General features: G+C 42.1%; 1 protein-coding gene across 1 annotated transcript; it reads left to right on the top strand.

Moving 5' to 3' along the window:
- The first annotated feature begins 14,341 nt into the window (after nt 1–14,341).
- fzd4 (frizzled class receptor 4) lies at nt 14,342–21,868 on the top strand. The gene is made up of 6 exons (XM_058634181.1): nt 14,342–15,002; nt 18,149–18,286; nt 18,832–19,218; nt 19,611–19,756; nt 20,325–20,572; nt 20,667–21,868. Exons 1-6 carry the CDS (start codon nt 14,748–14,750, stop codon nt 21,083–21,085), a joined length of 1,593 nt encoding a protein of 530 aa, XP_058490164.1. The 5' UTR covers nt 14,342–14,747; the 3' UTR covers nt 21,086–21,868.
- The last annotated feature ends 279 nt before the right edge of the window (nt 21,869–22,147 follow it).

Here is a 22,147-nt window from a genome sequence, read left to right as displayed (position 1 = left end):
GCAATAACTTGCAAGAAGAGAAACAGCACACAAATGACTTTTACATCTGTGGCTGAAAATCCCTCTGGATCACTGCACATACAGCACACACACACACACACACAATCCTCCTCGACTGCGCACTGAAAACTTTACATCCTGCAATGCATATACTTGAAACCCTTTTTTTATTTTCCCCTTGGAAGCAGAGGGAGGGATGTGGAAACATAAATCCACGGGGCTGTTGACGGCAGCCGGGAAAACAAGAATATGACTTGTCACGAGTGACCTCATCAGGGTCAGAGGTCCCGCACCCTGAGAAAAGTAGAATGAAAGGGGAAAAAAAAGAGAGACGAAAAGGGGAGGCAAAACAGTCATTCTTTACTGAGACTGAGATTACTGAGATTTTGTGTTTTTTCTTTTAACACATTTCACCATTTTCCATTGGCCTAAAATGTCGAATGACTTAAAAAGTATTAAGATGTGGTTTTGGAGTGATTTACTTCACTTAATTTCACAGACATATATGATCTTTTGTGATGACAAAGAGGTATGTATTTCTGAAAAGTGTCATGTGATTTTTATATGATGCATTTGCTGAGCAGTGTCTTGTAAATCCAGTGTGAATTCTTGGGCCCTTTTGCTCACACGGGTCCCTTCATTCCAGTAGTAGATGCAAGCCTTGTACGTTTTGTGAGAGCCCGCATCCAACTCTTGGTTATGCACCTGCATTGTGTTCATGTAAAGAGTTAAGATGTGTTCAGTGAATTGCAGGAAACGCGGTTTGGAGTCAAGAGCTCAATAAACTATGTCTGTGAAAAAATGCCGTGTAACACATTCCTCAGAGCCTCCTCACTGTGTTATGAACAGCTATGTAGAAAAAGAGAAGGGGAAATGATGGAATGCAGATTTTATTTTCCACTAAAGTTATTTCTTTTTACTCTGATCTGTAAATGTCTCTATCAAATAAGAGATGGAATAAAAACAATGAATCTGGAAAGAAGCAGTGTTAGCACGTGAAGCAGACAATGACATAAAACACCAGAGGTTTAAAAACAAACACCTCACTGTTCTTGTCTTCTTTCTCCATTGTTAACATTAGAGTATTTTTCAAATACTGTCTACATTCCCTCTGTCATTCCTGTCGTGACTGTGATGTTCATCCTGCAGCAGACACCGCGGTGACTGCACAGCACTATCTCTGCTGCAGTCAAACAGACAGCGACAAGTGTAATTGTGGCTTGTGGTTTGGCCGAGCATTCAAACGGAAACGCAGCTTGTCCACATCTCTGTCTCTGTGTCAGCAACGTCCATTTGTCTTCCAGCCTGTGTGTGTGTGTGCGTGCTAACATGCCTCTGTGTGTGTGTGTGTGTGTGTGTGGAATGATTCAGTGTTCATGTAAATTATGTCTGTCAGCCACTGTCTGTGGTAAAGCCAGAAGTGAAGAGACAAAGACGGTACACATGGACACTTAAAACACACACACACACGCACACACACACACACACACACACAAGTCAACCACAATTAGGCTCCAAGGACTTGGTATGGTGAGAATGCTATGATGGGCACCCACTGCTGCAACAAACATTAATGAGCCATTTGTATTAAGCATTTTCCCAGCACACTCTCACGCACCCGCACGCCATATGCTGGATGACGTGTGAGTGTAAACCCACATCGGGTATCAAAACTAAACACCCACTTTGAGCTTATACTGTACACAAACGCAGACGAACCAAAAACAAGAGAAGGAAGGAATACGCTGAAGGAATATTGACATGGTACAGACAAAGTGTGGCGTGTATTCTTTTATAACACTCAAAAAGTTTGGGGACTTTTTCTGGCATAAACACAGATCTTGTCAGGACCTTCATGGAAACAGAAGCCTGGTCCTAATGAGGCAGAACCTTTAGGGTAAGATTTGAATTGTGGTAAGGTTAAGGTTATGGTTAGGCATTATGGTTAAGGTTAAGAATTTAGAAGAGATTTTGTTTTTTTTGAGCTATCCAAATAAATCAGAGTCAATGCAGTGTCCTAGGAAGAAAAGCTGTGCAAACCTGTGTGAGTGTGTGCGTGTGTGTATGTGTGTGTATTTGTTTTGAAGCTATTCTTGTCCAGACTCTGAATGAGCGGCAAGAAAACAGGAATCTGACTCTTGAATGAAACGTGTTTGTGTACACAAGAGCAGCAAACTGAGGGAGGGGACGTGTTTGGTTTGATTACTTTTGTGGACTTCAGGACAAACACCCACTCCCTAGGCTCCCCTGTGTTCACTCCATTATAACAGTCGCACTACAACAGTACTTCACACACACACACTGACAGGCACGTCGAGGGAATGAGACGTGCACAAAGGTTATCTTGTGAACATCAACAATCGCCCTGATGGAAAACTTGATTTTAAATCCCACTTTAAATATTTGGACTGCTCTCTCTTGTGGTTTTATGTTTCAGCTCAACAATAATCCTGTCTTGCACACATACAGTACAGTATACTCTGAGTCCTGTCAGTGATGGAGTCTCATGACACTGTGTATTCTGCCAGTCCAGTTACCAGAAGCAATCAGAAGCTGACGCTGCTGGATTTGGATTCTGCACTTTCATTTTCCTAAACAATAACTTAGTTCATGACTTTTGCAAACGTACTTTCATAGATTTCTTTTTCACAATTCATCTTGGGCATGAATTACATCATGTAATAAAACTGTCACTTCAGGCATTCCTCACATGTTTTTGAAATCACTATATTATAGATCATCTGTCTTTCCTCTGAAGAAGAGCAAATTGTGTCTCTGTTTAAACACTTTAAGGAAGTGATGACTCCAAGCAAACATAGTGAATACATTACAATTCCTGTGAAATTCCTTGAAATGTTTGTAAACTGTGCCCTCAATCAATTTTGTGAACAAAAATGTTTTTTTTAAATTCCCCTTTTACCTTCTATTATGTCTTTTTGTACTTAATATGATGTGTGTTGCTGACCTCAGGTTGGTCAGGTCGCCCTTGTAAAAGAACTCTTGATCTCAATGGGAATTTACCTGGTTAACTAAAGGTTAAATACAAATAATAAAATCACCCATTAGTGCTTTGGTATTATGGACATAATCTGGACTTTATCCACGTGTGTTATCGACTGTCTTGTCTGTTTGGTGAGCTGCTGGACGACTGAATTTCCCTACAGGGATTAATAAAGTATGTCTTATCTTATTATTGACAGCAGACCAAAAATCAAACATGCTAGACTGTCTGTCAGGAGGTCAGGAATCATGTCAGATCCATCCTTGATTGTCGTTCTCTATGACACACTACAGAATATGAAAAAGGCTGATTTATGGGGCAGATTAGGCTATAATTATGCTTAAAACAGGAAGTCTGACCATAATGCACCACACCATAAAAAAAACTTCAACATTGCACTTCCTTGTGTCTTAACCAATTCAATCAGATCCAACTTTATTTGTAAAGCACTTTAAAACAACCACAGTGGACCAAAGTGCTGTACAGAATAATAAATCAAATGAAATGGAAATGTCAACAAAAAGAGGTGAGTTTTAAGTAGAACAACCACCAAGAACAAAACAATAAATCACAGTAACATTTAAACTTAAATTGCAAAGAACATTGCATAAACTAAGAGATACTTGAGGTGCAAGCACGACAGGAGAACACCTGAGCCGACCAATGCAAACAAACAAATACATATTAGATTTTGTTCAGTAGTTAGATGTGTGCAACTGGACTGGGTGGATGAGTTGTGTCTGTTGGTTCTGAAATGATGCAGGTTATAGCCTGAACAAGGACCAACAGAGACAAACACTCATGGTTCACAATGGAAACACAAAGTTCCTGGAGAAAACCAAAAACCCAGTTTGAACCAGCATTTGAACCAAGACTAACCACCGTACTACTATGCTGCCCCTATATATATCGCATTATTACATTCAATTTATCATGAATCAGGGAAAGAACTCTTCTCCAGGGAAGAGTCCAGAGAACTCTTCTCAGTGCTGTTGAAAGGGTAAGGTGAAAAGAGTTTTTCTTTTAACTTTGATACCAGAGGGTTTCGCTCGTAAAGGCACAGCTTGCTTTGTGTTGACTTAATCAGCTAATCTTATCAAGAAGCTAACGTGAAGCACTTGCGTTTTCTTATTAAATGCACATTAGATCTGAGTATTAACCACAAGCTTGATAAAACATTAGCTAAAGACAGGCCACAGACTTGCCCACTGTGTTGTCAAAATTAAACTGTGGGTATAGTACTCCAGCAATAAATGTCTGTGTGTGTGTGTGTGTGTGTGTGTGTGCGACTGCGCGTGTGTGCGTGTATTCCCACAGCAGGGCCAGTGTTTACTCTTCCTCTGGAGACATAAGTTCTATTTCAGGGAGTGGAGCAACAAGACGGGGAAGAGACAGGTGCCAAGGAAGTCAGCCCAGGGGTCTATGAATAACAAACTGGAGGAGAAATGGATGACGGCGTGTTTTCAATAGAAAGCAGCGCACTATACAAGCTCAACTGGGAAAACAATGATCTCTTTTTTTTTTTTGCCTTTTTACTCTTTTCAGATCCCATCGAGATGAACTGATGAATCTTATATTTGCTTTCCTTTTGTCTGCCTGTGCGTCTACAGTCCCACTCTCTTTCCAGCTCTATATATCTCTGCAGTAGAAGTTGCTCCCTCTTTCCTCTCCACATATTTCTCACTGTGTTGGAAAAACACGAGCACCCAACTCCCTTCTCTACATACACTAAATCATTGTCTCTCACACTATGCGCAGCTGCATGTTGAATGTCGGCCCTTCACCTTTTCAACACAGCAGTTGACAGGACATTTCCACTTCATTGTCAGAAAACGCACACACATGCACACACACACACACACCATATATTTCTCCTCACCTTCTGGAAAACATCTGAGAATTAAAATCATGATGATTTCCTTGTAAACACAATGTGTTTACATGAATGCAAACACTGTCGAGCTCTACATTCTCATTTGATGGTGTCAGGTTGGTGCTGTCAGATCCACGCATGAATCACATTCACACATACGGTCCTTCAGAAGTGGTTCTTAGAGGCCGTCTGTCATGATATGCAATGCTAAGATTAAGTTTTATACACTTTCATTAAACAGTCCAGTATCTTGGCTTTGCACTTAGTAAAATATGGAGACTATGAAGGCCCCTCAGAGTTGCCAAACGAAAGCCCATACTATGAAAACAATTACATTGGCATAGATCAAATCCACACTTACATCTCGGCTACAAAAGGTTTTCAATAATTTGGGTTAATCAATCAATTTAGCTGCTAAACAGAAGCAGGCAGGTTAGGGATGGAGTGAAATATTCACGCGGCAATGTATCGTCGCACTGACTCACTGAAGATTTGATAATATCAATATTTTCATTTTATCAATTTGGTAGTTGTTACAGATTTCTTAAGCAATTTGACTTGGTGTCACTATTTTCATGTCTCATTGAGGCAGGACTTTACCTTTTTAAGGTACAGTATGTAAGAAGTAGTGACCTCTAATGGTGAGAATGCAGATTGCAGCAAACCTCAGGGAACTACAGTAGCCTTTGCATACCAGAGAGAATGTCAAACGTTATGGTGCAGGATGGTGGCCTCCATAACGCTAAGCCATTGTTTAAGTACACAAAAGGCTACGATGATCTAATTATTCTTATTTTAAAGCGACACTACCCGGAAAAATACGTCCGGGTAGTACCTTTAAGGGCAACTTTTAGACTTCAGTTGGACAGATATCACAGTATATGTTTAATGTAATGTATCATGGCTTACCATGCAATTCCCACCCCTAATGCAGGTATGTTGGTATTCTACTAATCCCTGACATTTTTTGGCTCCACCACCATTGAATAATTCGCTGTGGCAACAAATCTGTGTTGAAGTAGCGCACAAAAGGCATGTATTCATGTTAAATACTAGTGGATGCATGCATGCATGCACACCCACCCTCGAGCATGGGGATAAATCAGTCCGTGAGCAGGGCTACAGATATCCATATTATGTGGTTACTTAGTTACAGCACATTAATAAAACTCGTCCCAGTCACCAGTCAGAGGAGAAGAGAAACAGCTGTGTCTTGGGAAGGTCAGGAGGAGGAGAAGAACTCCCAATGCTCCGTGTTGAAAGTCTGCACACTACTTTATACAAACTTTACATCAAATTATAGATTTCCCTTCGGATTAAGTGTGAATAATGACAATAAGCGAACAAAGCCACAGCGCAAAGAAACCGCTACCTAATTAGATTGCCCAGCCTAGTTAGTTGAACTCTGTACTGAAATGGCTTCTCATCTATAATCACAGGAAACTGCCTTCAGCTGGTGGTGCAGATGTTCAATGGATGGGATATAACTGTTTTTCTTTCGCAAGCCAAATTCTCACCCACGCAGACATATAGTGCAGCCGTGGGGACAGTTTCTGGAGGCAAAATCACACCCGTCCACATCCCAACTGGATCGCTACCACCTGCTCGTCAGATTTGTGGGAAAAGCTCATCAGCTGCCCAAGGCTGTGAGAAGGGACTCTGCTGTTACATATGAGCAGGGTTACGGGGGTTAACTCTCCAACAAGAGGCCAATTTACAGCGACAGAGAGCAACCATCTATCAGCAGTCTGTTGCCTGTCACCCAACAGGCAACAGACAGAGCGGCCTTGAATGGAAGCCATCACGCAAAAAAGAAGAAGTGGCTAATCGAATTATAAAGTAATGAATAGATGGGACAGTTCATGATGCACGCTCTTATCCGGCCAATGATGGCCGTTTTATTTTGCTGACAGTACTGAAGATATTATCCATGCAGGGAAACCATTCTTTTTTTCCCACAAGTCTGTGGTAAAGTACATATAAAAAATTTTTTTTAAAATATCAAGATGTTCCGTAAGAGTCTACATCTGAAAGTATTTAAAAATATTCTTTTATGGAGAGTTAAGTGCCGCACAACCACAAGCAACCGGGCAATAAATAAGTACCTCAAATGATTCAGTTATTCAGTTCATTTGTTGAACCACTGGAACTACTGTTTGTGGTGTGGGACAGAGAGGGGGGGAGGGGACTATAGGGGAGCCAGACATAAGCTTGTTTTTTCTCAGTGACAGTGATTGACGATGGATGATCAGGAGTCAAGTATGAGCTATTGTGACGATAATGCAATAAAAAAGTATTTAACTAACTTCAATTAACATGGACCCTGTTGTGTAATGTCTCCTTGCAAAAAAACCAAAACTGTGTACATTTTTCAGTTTCAGTAAAAGTAGATGCAAATGTTTGTTTTGTTTGAAAAGCTGAAAGCCATAATCCACATTCACTGTGTTCATTCCAAAGAAGGGACTGAAAAGAAATAATGTAGCTTGTCAGTTTCACCAGGTGAAGTAATTACACTTGTTAACAACATTAACTTTTACTGTTGAGAATTGCCTTCACTTCCTATTTAACCCTATGTTGCTTTTGTTTAGTTGACCTTTAATTTACTAGGAGGTTACACTGAGATTAAACTCTCAATCCAGTGCAGTTGGACAACCTCATTAACCACATATAACAATACAGATACATATTACACACACAGAACAAAGCACAAATCAGATAATGAAAGTATGTAGTAATGTGATCTACTTAAAGTATTAAAGAGAGCTGAACACACCAAAACAAAACAACACAAAAATGGTTTAAAGTGTGTGGCACAAGCAAGTATTCATAGGTGTGTTTTAACATCAATTAAACCAATCAAGAGTTTGGATTTTTCATTCCCTTTAAAAGCCAGGTGTGCCTGTGACTGGTGCATTGCTATTTAAACAGCAAACAGACAGATAAATGCAAAATAATATCAGTGTTTAAAAAGGAAGGTTAAAGGAATGTTCCAAAGGCAGGTTTGAAGTTAAGGGGATGCACACACATGATGTGCAGCTGCAACACAAATTATTGTTGTCTTACATTTAAGACAACACATAGCATCGGCACTAATGTCTAAGGCAATTTACTTGTTCTTATCTCAATTCTCCACTGAATCCGCAGTATAACAGTTTAATCATGGAAGAGACAGAAGTGCAGTTGCAGATGTGAGTCATGTGACCTCACCGGTTGGAAACTATAGCAATGACACTTGCGCTGCAATGAATTTTCCATATTGTGCAGCCCTAACTACCGTTGGTGTAGAGTTTGAGTTTGTGATCATGAGTAAGACATTGTCAGAAAAATTATTCTAAAGCTACTGGTCACATTAGTGCAGGGAGCAACACAACACATTTACACACCAAAGAACTGTATATGAATTACTGCTTTAAAGGGAGTGAGAGAGGCAAGAGGTGGAGTCAGATACAAGATAATAGAGGTGAGACAGTGATGGAGTTTAACCAAGTGTGTGTGTGTGTGCATGTGTACGGCATTCTACAGCAGCGTTATGTGATCCTGTCGTCCCAGAGGGCACAGATCACCTGCAGAATCCCCCCCCCCGACTCACTCACTCCCTCCTACACATGGTTTCCGTCTCCTTTAGTCCCACACCTGCATTCACATACACAAGAGCTTTAAAATACTTAATTCATGGAAGTAAAGCCAAAGGCCCTCAAACCCACTCCCTCCACGCAGAACATTTGCAGTTATGCACACTCACACCATTCCAAGGAGTTGGCAAGCCTATTAATACTGCACTTCAATGGCCGGGGGATTGGGCATCAAGCCGTAAGATGCTATCTGGTGACTGATACACATTTGTGTGGCTCTTTCTGTCCTCGGGGTACTGCCTTTCACTTTGGCTGCCAAGCTGAAAGGTGAGAATGGTTACATTCCCCCAGCAGGACCAAGATGGCCACAACAAGGATGTGGCCAAACCAACATGTATACATTTAAGAGGATGGTTGGTGTGCTCCACATGAAAGAGGAGCCCATACTTCAAATAGATGGGACACTTGTTATATGTGTGTAATGGTTTTCGTGTAGAAAATGTGGTTATAACACCTTTTTTTAGGTTTTTTTTTCACATTCTACCACACAACGAAATCAAAACGGCAAAATGTTTAATACTAAATGAAACAGACACAGTTCTGCTAAAAATAGAGGCAGTTGGCAACAAATTCTGAATTAATTTTGAACTGCTGGTATTAAATCATTTACGACAGATGCAAACGGCCTGCCCATGCTGGTGCCATATCTGATTTTAGCTCCACTGAGCTTCACAGCTGTCTGCTGAAATAAGGCTACATTATTACCAATCATAAATCACTTCCTCAACGTTGGTGCATTTATTTTGAAGGCCAAGGGGGCACAATAACAGAGACAGTATGTATCTGAGCAACAATTAAAATAAATAAATAAATAAGTTCAATAAAGAAAAACTCCATACTAGAGAACTACTGTTTAATTAAACAATAAAAGAGGTGTGGATTTGATGTAGACTTTATTGGCCCCACTTATTTAACTTGTCGTTAATGCAAATGTAAGTCAATCACGCAGCAATTCACTGCCTTTAGGCATGCTGACATTCCCACTTATCATCAGAATGGGGAAGAAAGGTGGTTTAAAGGAGCTATATGGAAGAAATGCATGTATGTATTCTCAGCCATCGTATTGTATCAAAACATGACAACAATAAATCATCAGAGATTAAGGAAACTTGACTGAAAACTATATTACAGTCAGTCCATTCACAATTTAAAACTTCATTTACAGCCTGCCAATAGTTCATAGAAGATCTGTCTTTTGGTTCTTGTGAGATGAGGTGCTCAAACCACCTGGCAACCTACTGTACAAGAGCCTCAAGTCTCTGGGGAAGACATAGAGGTATGATGGTGCTCAGACTGGTTCAAGATGATAGAAAGGCAACAGTAACTCAAATAACCGCTCATTACAACTAAGGTTTGCAGAAGGTCATTATTAAAAAGCACAACATATCTACCCTGGCAGCAGATGGTCTACAGAAGAAGACGACCATACTGAAAACTTTATGTGCACTCAGAGAAGTGGTCGGTGAGTGTATTTGTCCAGCCAGTCAGCCACAAAAAGTCATTTTTATGCTATTAAGGAGGTAGGAGAGGAGGCAGTGATGATGCAGAGTCAGGGAGGTTTAATCCAGCTAGGCCAGCCAGGACACATGTCCTTCCACGAGCATGGTTCTTCAGTATTAAACCATCAAAATGTTACCAAGGGTGTATAAACCACAGCACTGAGTGCTCTCTGTTAGCATCAACAGACAAAAAGAATCCCATGAGTAAACAAAGTTTTTGGTATAAATAATTAAAAAAAGCCCTGACTATTTTTTGCTTGGCCCACAGCGGTAGAATCTGCACGACTGCACTGCAAAACAATCACCGACATCAGGCTGCATGTGAAGGTTTCGATTTGTAGTTTAATAGTCTGATCTAATCCAAACTCATAGTTTTTGAGATACTGGCACACGTGAAAAGATTTTTATCATGGTGCAAACATCAGTGACATGATGTTTGCCCTCCCCTCCGCACACCACATCAACTTTCTAATACATTTTGATTAGATGTTCACTGTCCCTGTGGTTCAACACTGCACGGCATCTTCCACACAATCATCATGAATGAACTCGTCAGCATAACAGTTTATGTGATACTTACACTAACCTTTAAGTCACACGCATGCAAGCGTGTAAGCGTTATTCATATCTCAGTTCGTGTAAACTTAGTGTGCAACTTAAAATGTCATGGCTGTAAACAGATTTAAAACTTGCTAACTGCAGATTATTTGATTAGCAGCCAAATGCCAAGTCAGGCAGGTCAATTTTAATGGGATACCTGTTTGGCTATTAACTCACTGGTTTGTGGGTTTAAAGGGTAACTGTGGTCATTATCCACTCAGTGTGATGGTCATTAGTTTGTCAGTTCTAACACTTTGTCTGCTCAGCCTTGCTATTCACACTCAGCTGTGAAAGTAAACAGAGAGGGCGACATGTGCTGGTGGCTTGGGCTGATCATGTGCTATTGCAGTGACATCACTCTCACTTTCTTCAGATTAAATGACTTAAAGGAACCAGATTGTGGGCCGCTTTTTCCTTCCTGCTAAAATTCTTTAAAGCCACATTTGAGCTGCTTTCACACATGCACTGCACCGCTGGGATTATCCGGAAATCCTGTGTGTGAACACTAATGTCTGCAGAAGTCTGTCCTTTATTCTTTTTATTTATTCATTGTGATATATGTAGCTTCAAGTTTTTTTATTAATTGTGATGTATGCAGCACTACTGAGCTCAAAGTGAATTTCTCTGAGGCAGAAATGAAACGTATCATGTTGTATCACAGTATAATCTGCGATGAATGTCTGAATGAACTCATGTGAGAAACTCTGGAGGATCCACAGTGAGTGAATGAGCGAGTGTGCTCTGGAGAATGTCTGGTTTAATGATTTATTAAAGTCTTGCTGGACATGCCGTCACTGTAGCAGACATGACATGACATGTTTTGATGACAGTCTTTTTATCTGATCTCAGATCAGCCTTAGTCTTAAACTTGGTGGCACTGATTCTGGCAGTTTGATTCACTGACTACACTGACCAAGGACAGCGGTTGATTCCAGTTTTTAAGGTAGAAATGTTTGCACATACCTCTTTAACATCAAATTAGCAGGCATTTGTGAGCAGAAGCCTTCATATTCTCATTGGGAGTAAAGGTTAAAGGTCGCCTTTCTGTTTTAACCTCCAATGAGTTTTGTTTGATTTGCACTGTACACACACACACACAGAAGAATGGACCATGAAGACTAGTGAAAATGTTTTTTTTTATATAATAGAAACTTAAATTAAAGCATTTACCTGGGTATCATATATTTATATCGTCCCACTGGTCAAAAAAACCCTGTAAAAACTTCACCAATGGATGGAACTGTGTTTAATCAACAATCGTCCCTGGTTGGAATGACTCTACAGTGTATGCGCACAAATTCCCTCTTCATCTGCTTCATGTAGGCAGCAAAGTCAATTCTGGAGTCCTCTAGCTGTGTCCCAAGCAGCATCCTCCATGTACGCAGCCCACGGGGCCACTGGTCTCTTTGGCTGCACACTCGTGAGAAATGAGTTTTCAGCATGAAGAATTACGACAGGTTTGACCAGGTCAAATAATTCTGGTTAAGCTTCTTGATTTTCCAAATGATAAATCGACAAATGTAAATTCTTCAGAACTAAACTCTGTTTGAATAATATGATGAATGAGTTGAAATTAATTAGTAAGTCTAAAAATGTCCTCTTTTTTTGTTGTCATCATTTTGGATCTTCGTTACAATTATCCTCCCCCAAGCCTGTTGTTAAAAAAAAAAAAAAGTTCTGCCACTGGCGCACAAAGACTTAGGATACACCCATGTATGATTCATGTGACAACTGAGACATGAATTGGTTGAAAGAGGGACAGTAGAAGCAATGAGACTAGTGTTAATCACCTGTATTTACTAATCACTTGTCTATAGCAGAGCCAGGAGAGAATGCCGATTGTATCCCTTCCCGCTGATGGCAAAAGCCGAATGTGAGCAGGTGTAGCTGGTTTTTCACTAGTGGAAAAGGAGGTATAGTTGCTTTAAAGTAATCTGCTAGATTCTAAAGAGGTCTCCATCTCATGTTCCCATCCATTCACATCTTTCTTTTGTATGCATGTGCACAGGCAAACACACGCACCACACCCCTGATAACCATCAGCTGCAGGGCACAGTCTATTGTTTCAGCTCAGTGCTAATTACTTCAGGCCTTAACCCCAGGTTCAGGCAGAGAGCAGCAGAGGGGGGTGGTGTGTATACAAATGCATGTGTGTATGTGTGAGCGTGAGCACAGAGAAGTGTGTGTGTGTGTATGTTGGCAGTAGGGGGCAGGGTTGACGGGAGGGCAGAGGTCAGCGCTGCTGCCAATCAATTGTCACACTGGATTCGCCTAAACATCACAGTATAATCCAGCAGGAAAAAACATGGCATCATCATGAGTGCAGCCAACCAGACTCCTGAGCTTGTCATGATAGAACAATTTACGTGACTCTCTTATCAAAAGCAGCTCCCGCAAAATCCCGACACACACACACGTCAGGTCAAAGAAGTTCAATTGAGTTTTGAATTTAGTCGAGGTTTTATAAAGGTAATCGAAAGGAATGTTATTTTGAACGGGAATGTTTTTGTCTGCCCGAGTTTCCTTCTGCGCTGGAGTGTTCCCTTAGAATTGGTTTGAGCTTTAGAAAGGGCACATTTTTTAGGGTCCAGACTTCCTCACTTTCTCTCTGTATGTGTGTGTGTGCGTGTGTTTGGGTCATGAGTGGAATGTCAAAATCGGGTCCGTTATCTAATCCGAATCCAGCTGTGTCAAAGGGTCAACACACAAAATCAAAATACATAATGCTTGAATGTGGACACAAGAATATAAAAAAATGAGGTTAGAATTCTCACGTGAAGGCTGTGTAGAGATTGCATTAAAAATAGAACAACTTTTTCACCGTCTTCTGTTCTGAGGGCCTCATATCATTCCACTGCTGTTCCACTGAAACTCGAGGCTCTATAGTAGCACAACATGGTTTCAGATACGCTCTGCAGAATTCTGACATTGAGAAAAGTCTCCCAATTGTGTATATCACTTGGACAAAAACACAAATGGCCTATTCCTCGATCTGTCCTCCCCCAAATATTTGCAGCAAATCCAAGCACTTTCTCACCCAAGTCCACTTTTGCAACATAGACATGACAAAACAACACTCTTCACTGCTAATTTCATGCTGTATAAGAGAAACCTTCTCCCAGGGTGCCACAAGCAAACAAAACCTGTCCAGTATGTGAATTCATTGCAATGCAAAACAGATTTCCAAATGCTTCAGCATCACTTTAGGCCCTACTTTCAATTACAATGTCACAAGCACTTAGAGCTGACGGCCCCTTTAGAGAAGGAGAGTGGAACCTATGGTGAAGTTCCAGACAGCCTTAAAAGACCATTAGGGACTTTAAATATAAAATACACACACACACACACACACACACACAGACACACAACAAAATCGTACTTTACTTTTTAAATTTACAGCCAACGAAAATAAATGCAAGCCACATCAGCCAGTATAAATATAGGTTCTGGATATTGTCAGAATTAGTTGGGGGAATGCCCTCTGATTTTATTTGCAGGAGAGGAGAGGAGAGGAGAGGGAATGCAGTGCAGGAAAACAAGAGAAGAAAAAAGAAGGATGGGAGAGGAAAGGGGATAGGAGAAGGGAAAATGCAGAATAAAAGGAGAGGGGGCAGGGGGGGTAGAGGAGCCCGCCCTCCTGGTCACGGGTTGGTCAGGGAAACCTAACTCCAGAGCATGGATTGGTCGGTCCTGCTCTGGACGGGGGAAACAGTCTCTCCACACAGACACAATAAAGTTTAGAGCTGGACGCTCGCAGGCAGTCGGCGAAGAACCCACACCACTGTGCGCAGTCACTGCGCTACGCTGCGCTTCTCCAAACGGACTGCGTAACGGGAAACAACGCAACCAGGACTGCAGGACTTATTCAGGTGCAGCTTTTGCAGCACCTTTTTTTTTACAGATAAGACGCGCTGTTGACTTCCCACAGATGATTCCCTGTGATTTTATGGATATTTTTAATCGATTGAAGTGCTCAAAGTGGGATATAAACCACAGCCACTAAAAGCGCACGGACTCCGCGCGCTCCCCTCCTGTTGGACTACGCTACAAAGACGCGCTGCGGTTACCAGGGTGACCTGACCTGATCTTTGTGTTTGAGGAAATATAAACTGTGAGGCCAGCGACTTAGTGTCGCGTTGACCATGGCCGGGATGACGGTGTCGCTCGCGGGGGCTGCCTTCCTCCTGCTGGCCGGTTCCCTCTGCCTGGTGCAGGCTTTCAGCGACGAGGTGGAGGAGATGACCTGCGACCCTATCCGGATCAGCATGTGCCAGGGTCTCGGATACAACGTCACCAAGATGCCCAATTTAGTCGGCAACGTGCTACAGTCGGACGCGGAGCTTCAGCTGACCACGTTCACGCCGCTTATACAGTACGGCTGCTCCAACCAACTCAAGGTACAGACACCGGACTGATGTGGCAGCCACTCAGGGCACAATCAGTGCTGTTAAATAGACCAGAGTAGAACAGAACACACAAGAGCGTAAGAAAACACACACATGCACACATTTAGGGACAGTGATCCTGGTCTGAAAAAGGCACAGCCTTGTCTGGGCGCTATATTTGTGGGTGGATGGGGTGTGAGGCATTACTCATGATGTGTGGACCTAAACCATGCAGTCACATGATGGGGGTAGAAGCAAATCCCCACTGTTTGCATCATTACATTTTTCAAGTACAGGAAAGTTTCAAATGTGAGAAGAGAGAGAGAGAAGCGAGAGCACATGCCTCCCCAGGAGGACAGTGACTTGTCAGGACCACTTGTCCTCATGTGAACCAACCCTTCCTAATGATACTTTCTGAGATGCTGGTTAAAGTTGGGATAAAGATGTGAATAGCAGTTAGGATAAGGTCAAGTGTTAGCTGGTTACGGTTGAGGTTCTGATAAGTTTTTCATGATCAACTGAGGGAGGCCATGGTTTTCAATGGTGCTGAGGATGAGCAAAGACATCGGACAAACACTAAGTTAAAACTTAATGATGGAAAACAACACAATCAAACGATATCATATAAAACAGAGTGCTGTTCTAAAGTAAATGTTTGTTATTGTCCTTGTTATACAGAGGGATTGAGTTTCGGATCATGTTGCACGAGATTCCAAGATATTGCTGCACTAATACTGAAAGCGGTTTTCTCAAGTTCAGTCCTGGCACCAGAAGGACTCATAAGCCAGTCATAAGCCAATGCAGTGTCCTAATACGCACAGCAGCATATAACTGTGTGAGTTTGTGTCCTCAGAGTAAATGACAGAAACCACTAACTAAGTTGGAAAGTTCAAACATTTTTCACATGATAAGCACAGGTGAGGCTGTGCCCAGTTAAGTGTCAATGAGCCAACATGCTCAAAACCGGCAGCCAAATTAAATTCATCCGTCATTCATTTGATCACACAAACCCTTGCTTTCCTTCCCGTGTCGTGTCACAAAAACGCCTGCCACCAGCGGCACAAATAGGCTGCTTGATTCCCGCAGAGTTAGAATAAGCAGAAGTGTTGCTGCCTTCCCGCCATCCTTCCTGTTGTGCCAGGCTGTCATGCAAATTTCAATGAAAATGCCCCCTCTGTCTGTTGACATTCTGAGTTCATGCCCCACACAGCAACAGCTGAGTGTTTCGGTGCTATGTAGTGTAGTGTGCTTGTTAACAATAGTGCCCTCAGTGTCCCAAAACAAATGCAGCTTGTTTGCTTCATGCATCATGTAAAAGAAAATCTCATTACTCAAGTCTGAGATTTTACTGTAGACTATTACCATACTGTAATCGCTCAAATGTACACAAATTACGGGGATACCAGCAGGCGGCAGTGGAAATGAACGGACTTTCCTGAAAGTATGCTTCCAACTTTTTTTTAACTTTTCATGATGAGCTGCATTTCCTTACACTCGACACATGTAAACACCTTACATTCTCAAGGTAATTGTGCTTGAAGTCCACAGTCCTGTGTGTCCCCGTTATTGCAATGTTACAGTTAATTACTGGTGCGTTCAGGTGCTTCCAAACAGCTCAGATTAATTTGATATGCCAAGTTGACACAGTGCTTAGGCGACATTTGACAGAGGAACGAGCAACTGCAGCGGAAAAACCAAAGCGTCCCACTCCAGCTGTAAAATGTCTTGTAAGATTAACCCCCCTCACACGAATGCACAGGCACGCACACACACACATGCTAAAGAGGGAGGAAAGGGAAACCATATCCCCTAACATTTGCTCTAATGGGAGGCTTCCTGACCAGTAACCAGAGCAGCTTTTAACAGTGAAGTGACAGCGCTCATGTTACCAACGGTCTGGGAAAACACCCAGAATGTGTTGCATTACAGTCACGGGTAGAGACGGCACAACTTACTGTAAGAAATACCAGGAATTGTTTTGCATGTAACTCAATATCTTCTGCTTTTATAAACGTGTGTGAATTTATGAGCAGACTCATAAAAACACGCACACGCACATACTCCTTTCCTTTACACGGTAATATGGTTGTAAAGTTTGCTCAATCAGTTTCATCAGATCACATCACAGCTTTAATAAATACAGGTTAGTCTATGAATAAAGATCTTCTTTTGTGGTGAGAAACTTGATACCGATTTCAGAATAGCCGGTTTGCTCCATTGAAATCCTTGCTACTGCCGCAAAACCAATCAGCAAGCAGTAAAACAAATTGAGAAATAATAAAATGTTTTAACTGTCCTTATAATAGTTTTAATTTAACGTGTTGTTATAATTGTCATGGTTCAGTTTTGACATGACACTAAGCAGGTATATCCCCATGCAAACAGGAGATGTATAATGTTTCTGTGTGTGTCTAATTCCCAACCACAAAACCATTGTTGGAGTCATGATTTATTTGGGCTCTGCTCAGGGGCCATTTACAAGTTCAAGATCAAAGCTATAAATCCTAAATATTGCATTGTAACACTGTAATTCTTCTGGAATCGTCTGGAATATATGTGTATTTGATATAGTGATATAATTTGCGTTTGTTTATTATCAAGAGCCTGGCACATTTCACAGATTTCACTGTATTGCAACCTTTTGCAACCCCTGCCAAAGTACCTATTCCCACACATTTCTAACCACCTCAAGTGGTCAGATGACTGTTCACTATCTTTGTAAGCCTGACTTGGATATCTATTTCAAAACCCCTGCCATGGGACAGAGAAAACCCAGCCCTGGGAGGAGGGGGGGGGGGGGGTGTACAGCATTACCCTCAGTGTTAAGTCCACAGATTGATTTTAAAGACATAAGGTTGTAAGTATAACCTTGGAGCAGGTTTGTCTTGGACTCTGAGTTTTGGACTTTTCATCAAAATAAACCCTCAACTTGAAAAGGTGATGTAACTTACTGCAAGTGAAGGGCAGATGAAAGCAGAGCAGGATGGTGAGGGGTTTAGATGGAGGGTTTTGAGTACAGTGTATCCACCAGGTACTGAAGTAACCATTTCCACTTGTTTACCTCCTGCTTCAAAGTTTGAAGAAACAATGTAACTGAGACTAAAAAACATGTTTTGCAATTTGTTTTGATACAAACTTTTGTCTTTGTTTTTCTGCAGTTCTTCCTTTGCTCCGTCTATGTGCCCATGTGCACCGATAAGGTGCCTATCCCCATCGGTCCATGTGGTAGCATGTGTCAATCTGTCAAGAGGAAATGCCTCCCAGTACTCCAGGAGTTTGGATTCATATGGCCTGAGGTGAGTCACACCAGCACAGCAACATCCTGCGTGTATTGAAAAATATAGCTACTGTTGTTTTAGCAATGCTTTAATGACCATACAATATCATTTTTGAGAAAAATATTGTTTATAACATGTATGCAGTTTTAAAAATAAACATTAGTTCTATTATGCCAGTTTTTTAAGACATGCTTGAACACTACATACCAATGTTGTACAAGTTAAACTCATTGACAGCTTGATATTATATCCTTCCAACCCAAATGCCAACGATCACAGAATCCCCCAGAAGGTCAAAGGGTGGTGCAGTGGCTAGCATTGTTGCCTCACAGCCAGGAGGTCACTGATTTAGATCCCAGTTTAAGCCTTTCTGTGTGTGATGCTTTCATGTTCTCCCCGTGTGCATGTGGGCTTTCTCCAGCTTCCTCCAATAGCCCCAATATACAGATTGGGGATCAGGTTAAATGGGCACTCCTAATTGAGCACTCCAAACTGCTACAATTGGTATCTATCATAGACTGCTTGAATGATTAAATGCCTTTTGACTGTCATATTTTCTATAGGTGCTCAACTGCAGCCTGTTCCCACCTCAAAACGACCACAACCACATGTGTATGGAGGGCCCAGGAGACGAGGACTCACCCTACCAGCCCATCCGTCCTCCTTCCTACCAGGAGGAGTGTCAGGCCCTGGGATCTGCCCCTGACCAGTACACGTGGCTCAAACAGACCGAAAGCTGCACTCTCCAGTGTGGCTACGACAGTGGGCTCTACCGACGGGGGGCCAAAGTCTTCACGGATGCGTGGATGGCAGTGTGGGCCGTACTGTGCTTCCTGTCAACTACTCTGACAGTCTTGACCTTCCTGTTGGATTCCCAGCGTTTCTCCTACCCTGAAAGACCAATCATCTTTCTGTCCATGTGCTGTAATCTGTACAGTGTTGCATACCTGGTAAGTAGGAGATCACACACTGTTACAAATACATGAAAGCTTCTTACAAAATCAAGATATTCTCAGATCAGAAGAGTCCGTAAAATCAGAAAAGGTACATTGTGCATAGTCTTGTGTTTTCTTGCTCAGACTTCCCATTCCTTTCCTTGAATTTATGTTTTGAATCTTAATGGAATAATGTACTATGAACTATATTTTTGATATTTTCTAAGATACTGTATAATTCAAGACATGGCAATTAGACCATATTGCTAATTGCTAACTTGCCCCATTCAGTTCCCACAGCTTTTTCTGTAGTAAAAGGAGATGACTACTTTTGGAGTATTCACAAGTGGAAAGATTGTGGTCAAAAAATGCATATTTTACATTCATTGTTATATTTTACTTTGTAGGTACGCCTGACTCTGGGGAGGGAACGAGTTTCCTGTGACCTGGATGCCACCGCGGTACCGATACTAGTACAGGAAGGGTTGAAGAGCACTGGCTGTGCCATAGTCTTCCTCCTGCTTTATTTCTTTGGCATGGCGTCCTCACTTTGGTTAGTACAATCTAAAACATGAATAAACCTTTTTTTATATTTATATATATACACCATATCAGTCTGAAATCCTCTTTCCCCTGTTGTATTATTGTCATCAGCTTCTATTAATAAACTCTGGTGGAATAATTGGAACTTGTTGAAAGTTGCATCCTGTTTTCTTAAAAGCCCAACTATCCTGTCTCGTAACCGCCGTTATAGATGGATTAATTTCCTCATTCAAAGACAGCCATTGTACAAATGGCCCTCAGTTGCAGTGGAAACACAATGCTGTGTCATCATTTCTTTTTCTTCCTTTTCACTTTGCCCCCATTTTCCTGTTTTTCTTCACACTTCTGCTTTAATACGCAATAAGCTAGAAAATCTCAAGGACACTGTTATGCAACGCGTGACTATGTGGTGTCGTGATGAGTTTATTACCACAGAGGACTGCAGATGTTTGGCTGATTTGATACAAAAGTTAAAGTTTTCAGATGCATTGGCAGTAAACAGCATCTTTTATGGAGGGAAATACTGTATATGGCACAATGACTCCACCTCTAATCCCTCCCTCTTGCTCTCTCTGTAGGTGGGTGATCCTGACACTCACCTGGTTCCTGGCCGCTGGACTGAAGTGGGGCCATGAGGCTATTGAGATGCACAGCTCCTACTTCCACATAGCAGCCTGGGCCATCCCAGCAGTTAAAACCATCGTTATCCTTATAATGAGACTGGTGGATGCAGATGACCTGACTGGACTCTGCTATGTTGGCAACCTGCAGCAGGAGGCGCTCACAGGCTTCGTGGTGGCCCCACTGGCTTCATACCTTCTCATTGGTGATTAGAATAAAACCTCTTCAGTGCTCGCACCTATAATCCTCCATGTAATGAACCTCGCTTAACAGTTTTCTTTTTTCTTCCTTCACTTCAGGCACGCTGTTTATTTGTGCCGGCCTGGTGGCTCTATTCAAGATCCGCTCAAACCTGCAGAAGGACGGTGCCAAGACGGACAAGCTGGAGCGGTTAATGGTGAAAATCGGCGTGTTTTCCGTTCTCTACACTGTCCCAGCGTCCACCGTCATTGGCTGTTACCTCTACCAGCTGTCCAACTGGGGAGAGTTTAAGGCCAACACCAGGGATTCATATGTGGCATCAGAGATGCTTCGAATCTTCATGTCACTGCTCGTGGGAATCACGTCAGGCATGTGGATCTGGTCAGCAAAAACACTCCATACCTGGCAACGCTGCTCTGCCCGGCTGATCCGGGACAGCAGGGGAACCCGAGCGGGTAAGCGGGTACCAGGGGAGGGCTGGATCAAACCAGGCAAAGGGAATGAAACAGTGGTGTGAGAAGGAACGAGAGAATGGACAGGAATGGACTTCTACCTGCTTCTCTCTCACTTTAATAAATGTTGCGCCTGCCTTCGTCCGGCAGTATCAAGTGGGAACAGGACGAGAGGGAGATTGATAATGTGATACAGGAGTGCAGCAGGAGATTTCTCAAGAGAAGCCACTGGATGTGACGACACCAGAGAAGATTGCGAGAGTCCAAAAGCATGCCTCACCCTCACTGGCAGACTCTGGAGTTAAGGAGAAAAGAGGACTGAGTCACACAAATTGCAACAGCAGCCTCTCTGCCTCAGATACACTCCAATTGCCCAGAGATAAAGAAAGCAAAAAAAAAAGTGAAGGAGAAAGAGAGACGGACAAGGCAGAAGAGAAGCATCAATATGCAGACCAGACACATCAATAAGCTTTGTAGCACCACGTCTACCTCTGCCTCTCTTTCCTCCAGAGCCCACAGCAGAAGAGAGTGAAGCTGCTGGATACAGGAAACCCTAAGGCCTTTGTGTGTTTATAGGGTCTTATGAATTTTTAAATGTTACACTGGAGGGTCTCGGTGCAGATCTTACACAGATAGAGACTGAAGTTTCCCCAGAAGGGTCTGACACCCTTGAGAACCCATGCCAAAATCAAAATGGACAATGTAATGCCAGACAAAATGTGATGAAAATCTGAAATATTCTCTCTGTCTGCAACAGACTCACATTCGAACAACATTCTTCATTTTGTTCATTATTGTACATTATGAAACGACAGGTATTGTTGCTCAGAATTGTTTCTTTGGGGGGGGGGGGGGGGGGACCAGCTCTAAGCTGTAATAATGCACTAAAAATATATACAATATGTGAATTGCCTGTACTTGGTCTTAAGTGCATTACCTGGGCCGGCAGGGGTGGGACATATTACAATTATGACAAAGTCCATATCGTATGCACAGAGCCATTAACATGGACATTTTGGTCCTTTTCTATACATCAAAAAGACATGTAGTTTATTGTTCAATTTGTTAAAACACATTCTAAAATCATAAGAGATGTGTCAGCTGGGATTGGCACCAGCAAGCCTCAT

This window comes from Solea solea, chromosome 7, assembly GCF_958295425.1.
Source record: "Solea solea chromosome 7, fSolSol10.1, whole genome shotgun sequence".
Classification (NCBI taxonomy): domain Eukaryota; kingdom Metazoa; phylum Chordata; class Actinopteri; order Pleuronectiformes; family Soleidae; genus Solea; species Solea solea.
This window is presented reverse-complemented; position numbering and strand designations above follow the sequence as displayed.

Coding starts and splice junctions, on each gene's coding strand:
- fzd4 (XM_058634181.1), top strand. CDS start 14,748: ATGGCCGGGATGACGGTGTCGCTCGCGGGGGCTGCCTTCCTCCTGCTG. Junction 15,003..18,148: donor GCTGCTCCAACCAACTCAAG/GTACAGACACCG, acceptor GTTTTTCTGCAG/TTCTTCCTTTGCTCCGTCTA. Junction 19,757..20,324: donor GGCATGGCGTCCTCACTTTG/GTTAGTACAATC, acceptor CTCTCTCTGTAG/GTGGGTGATCCTGACACTCA.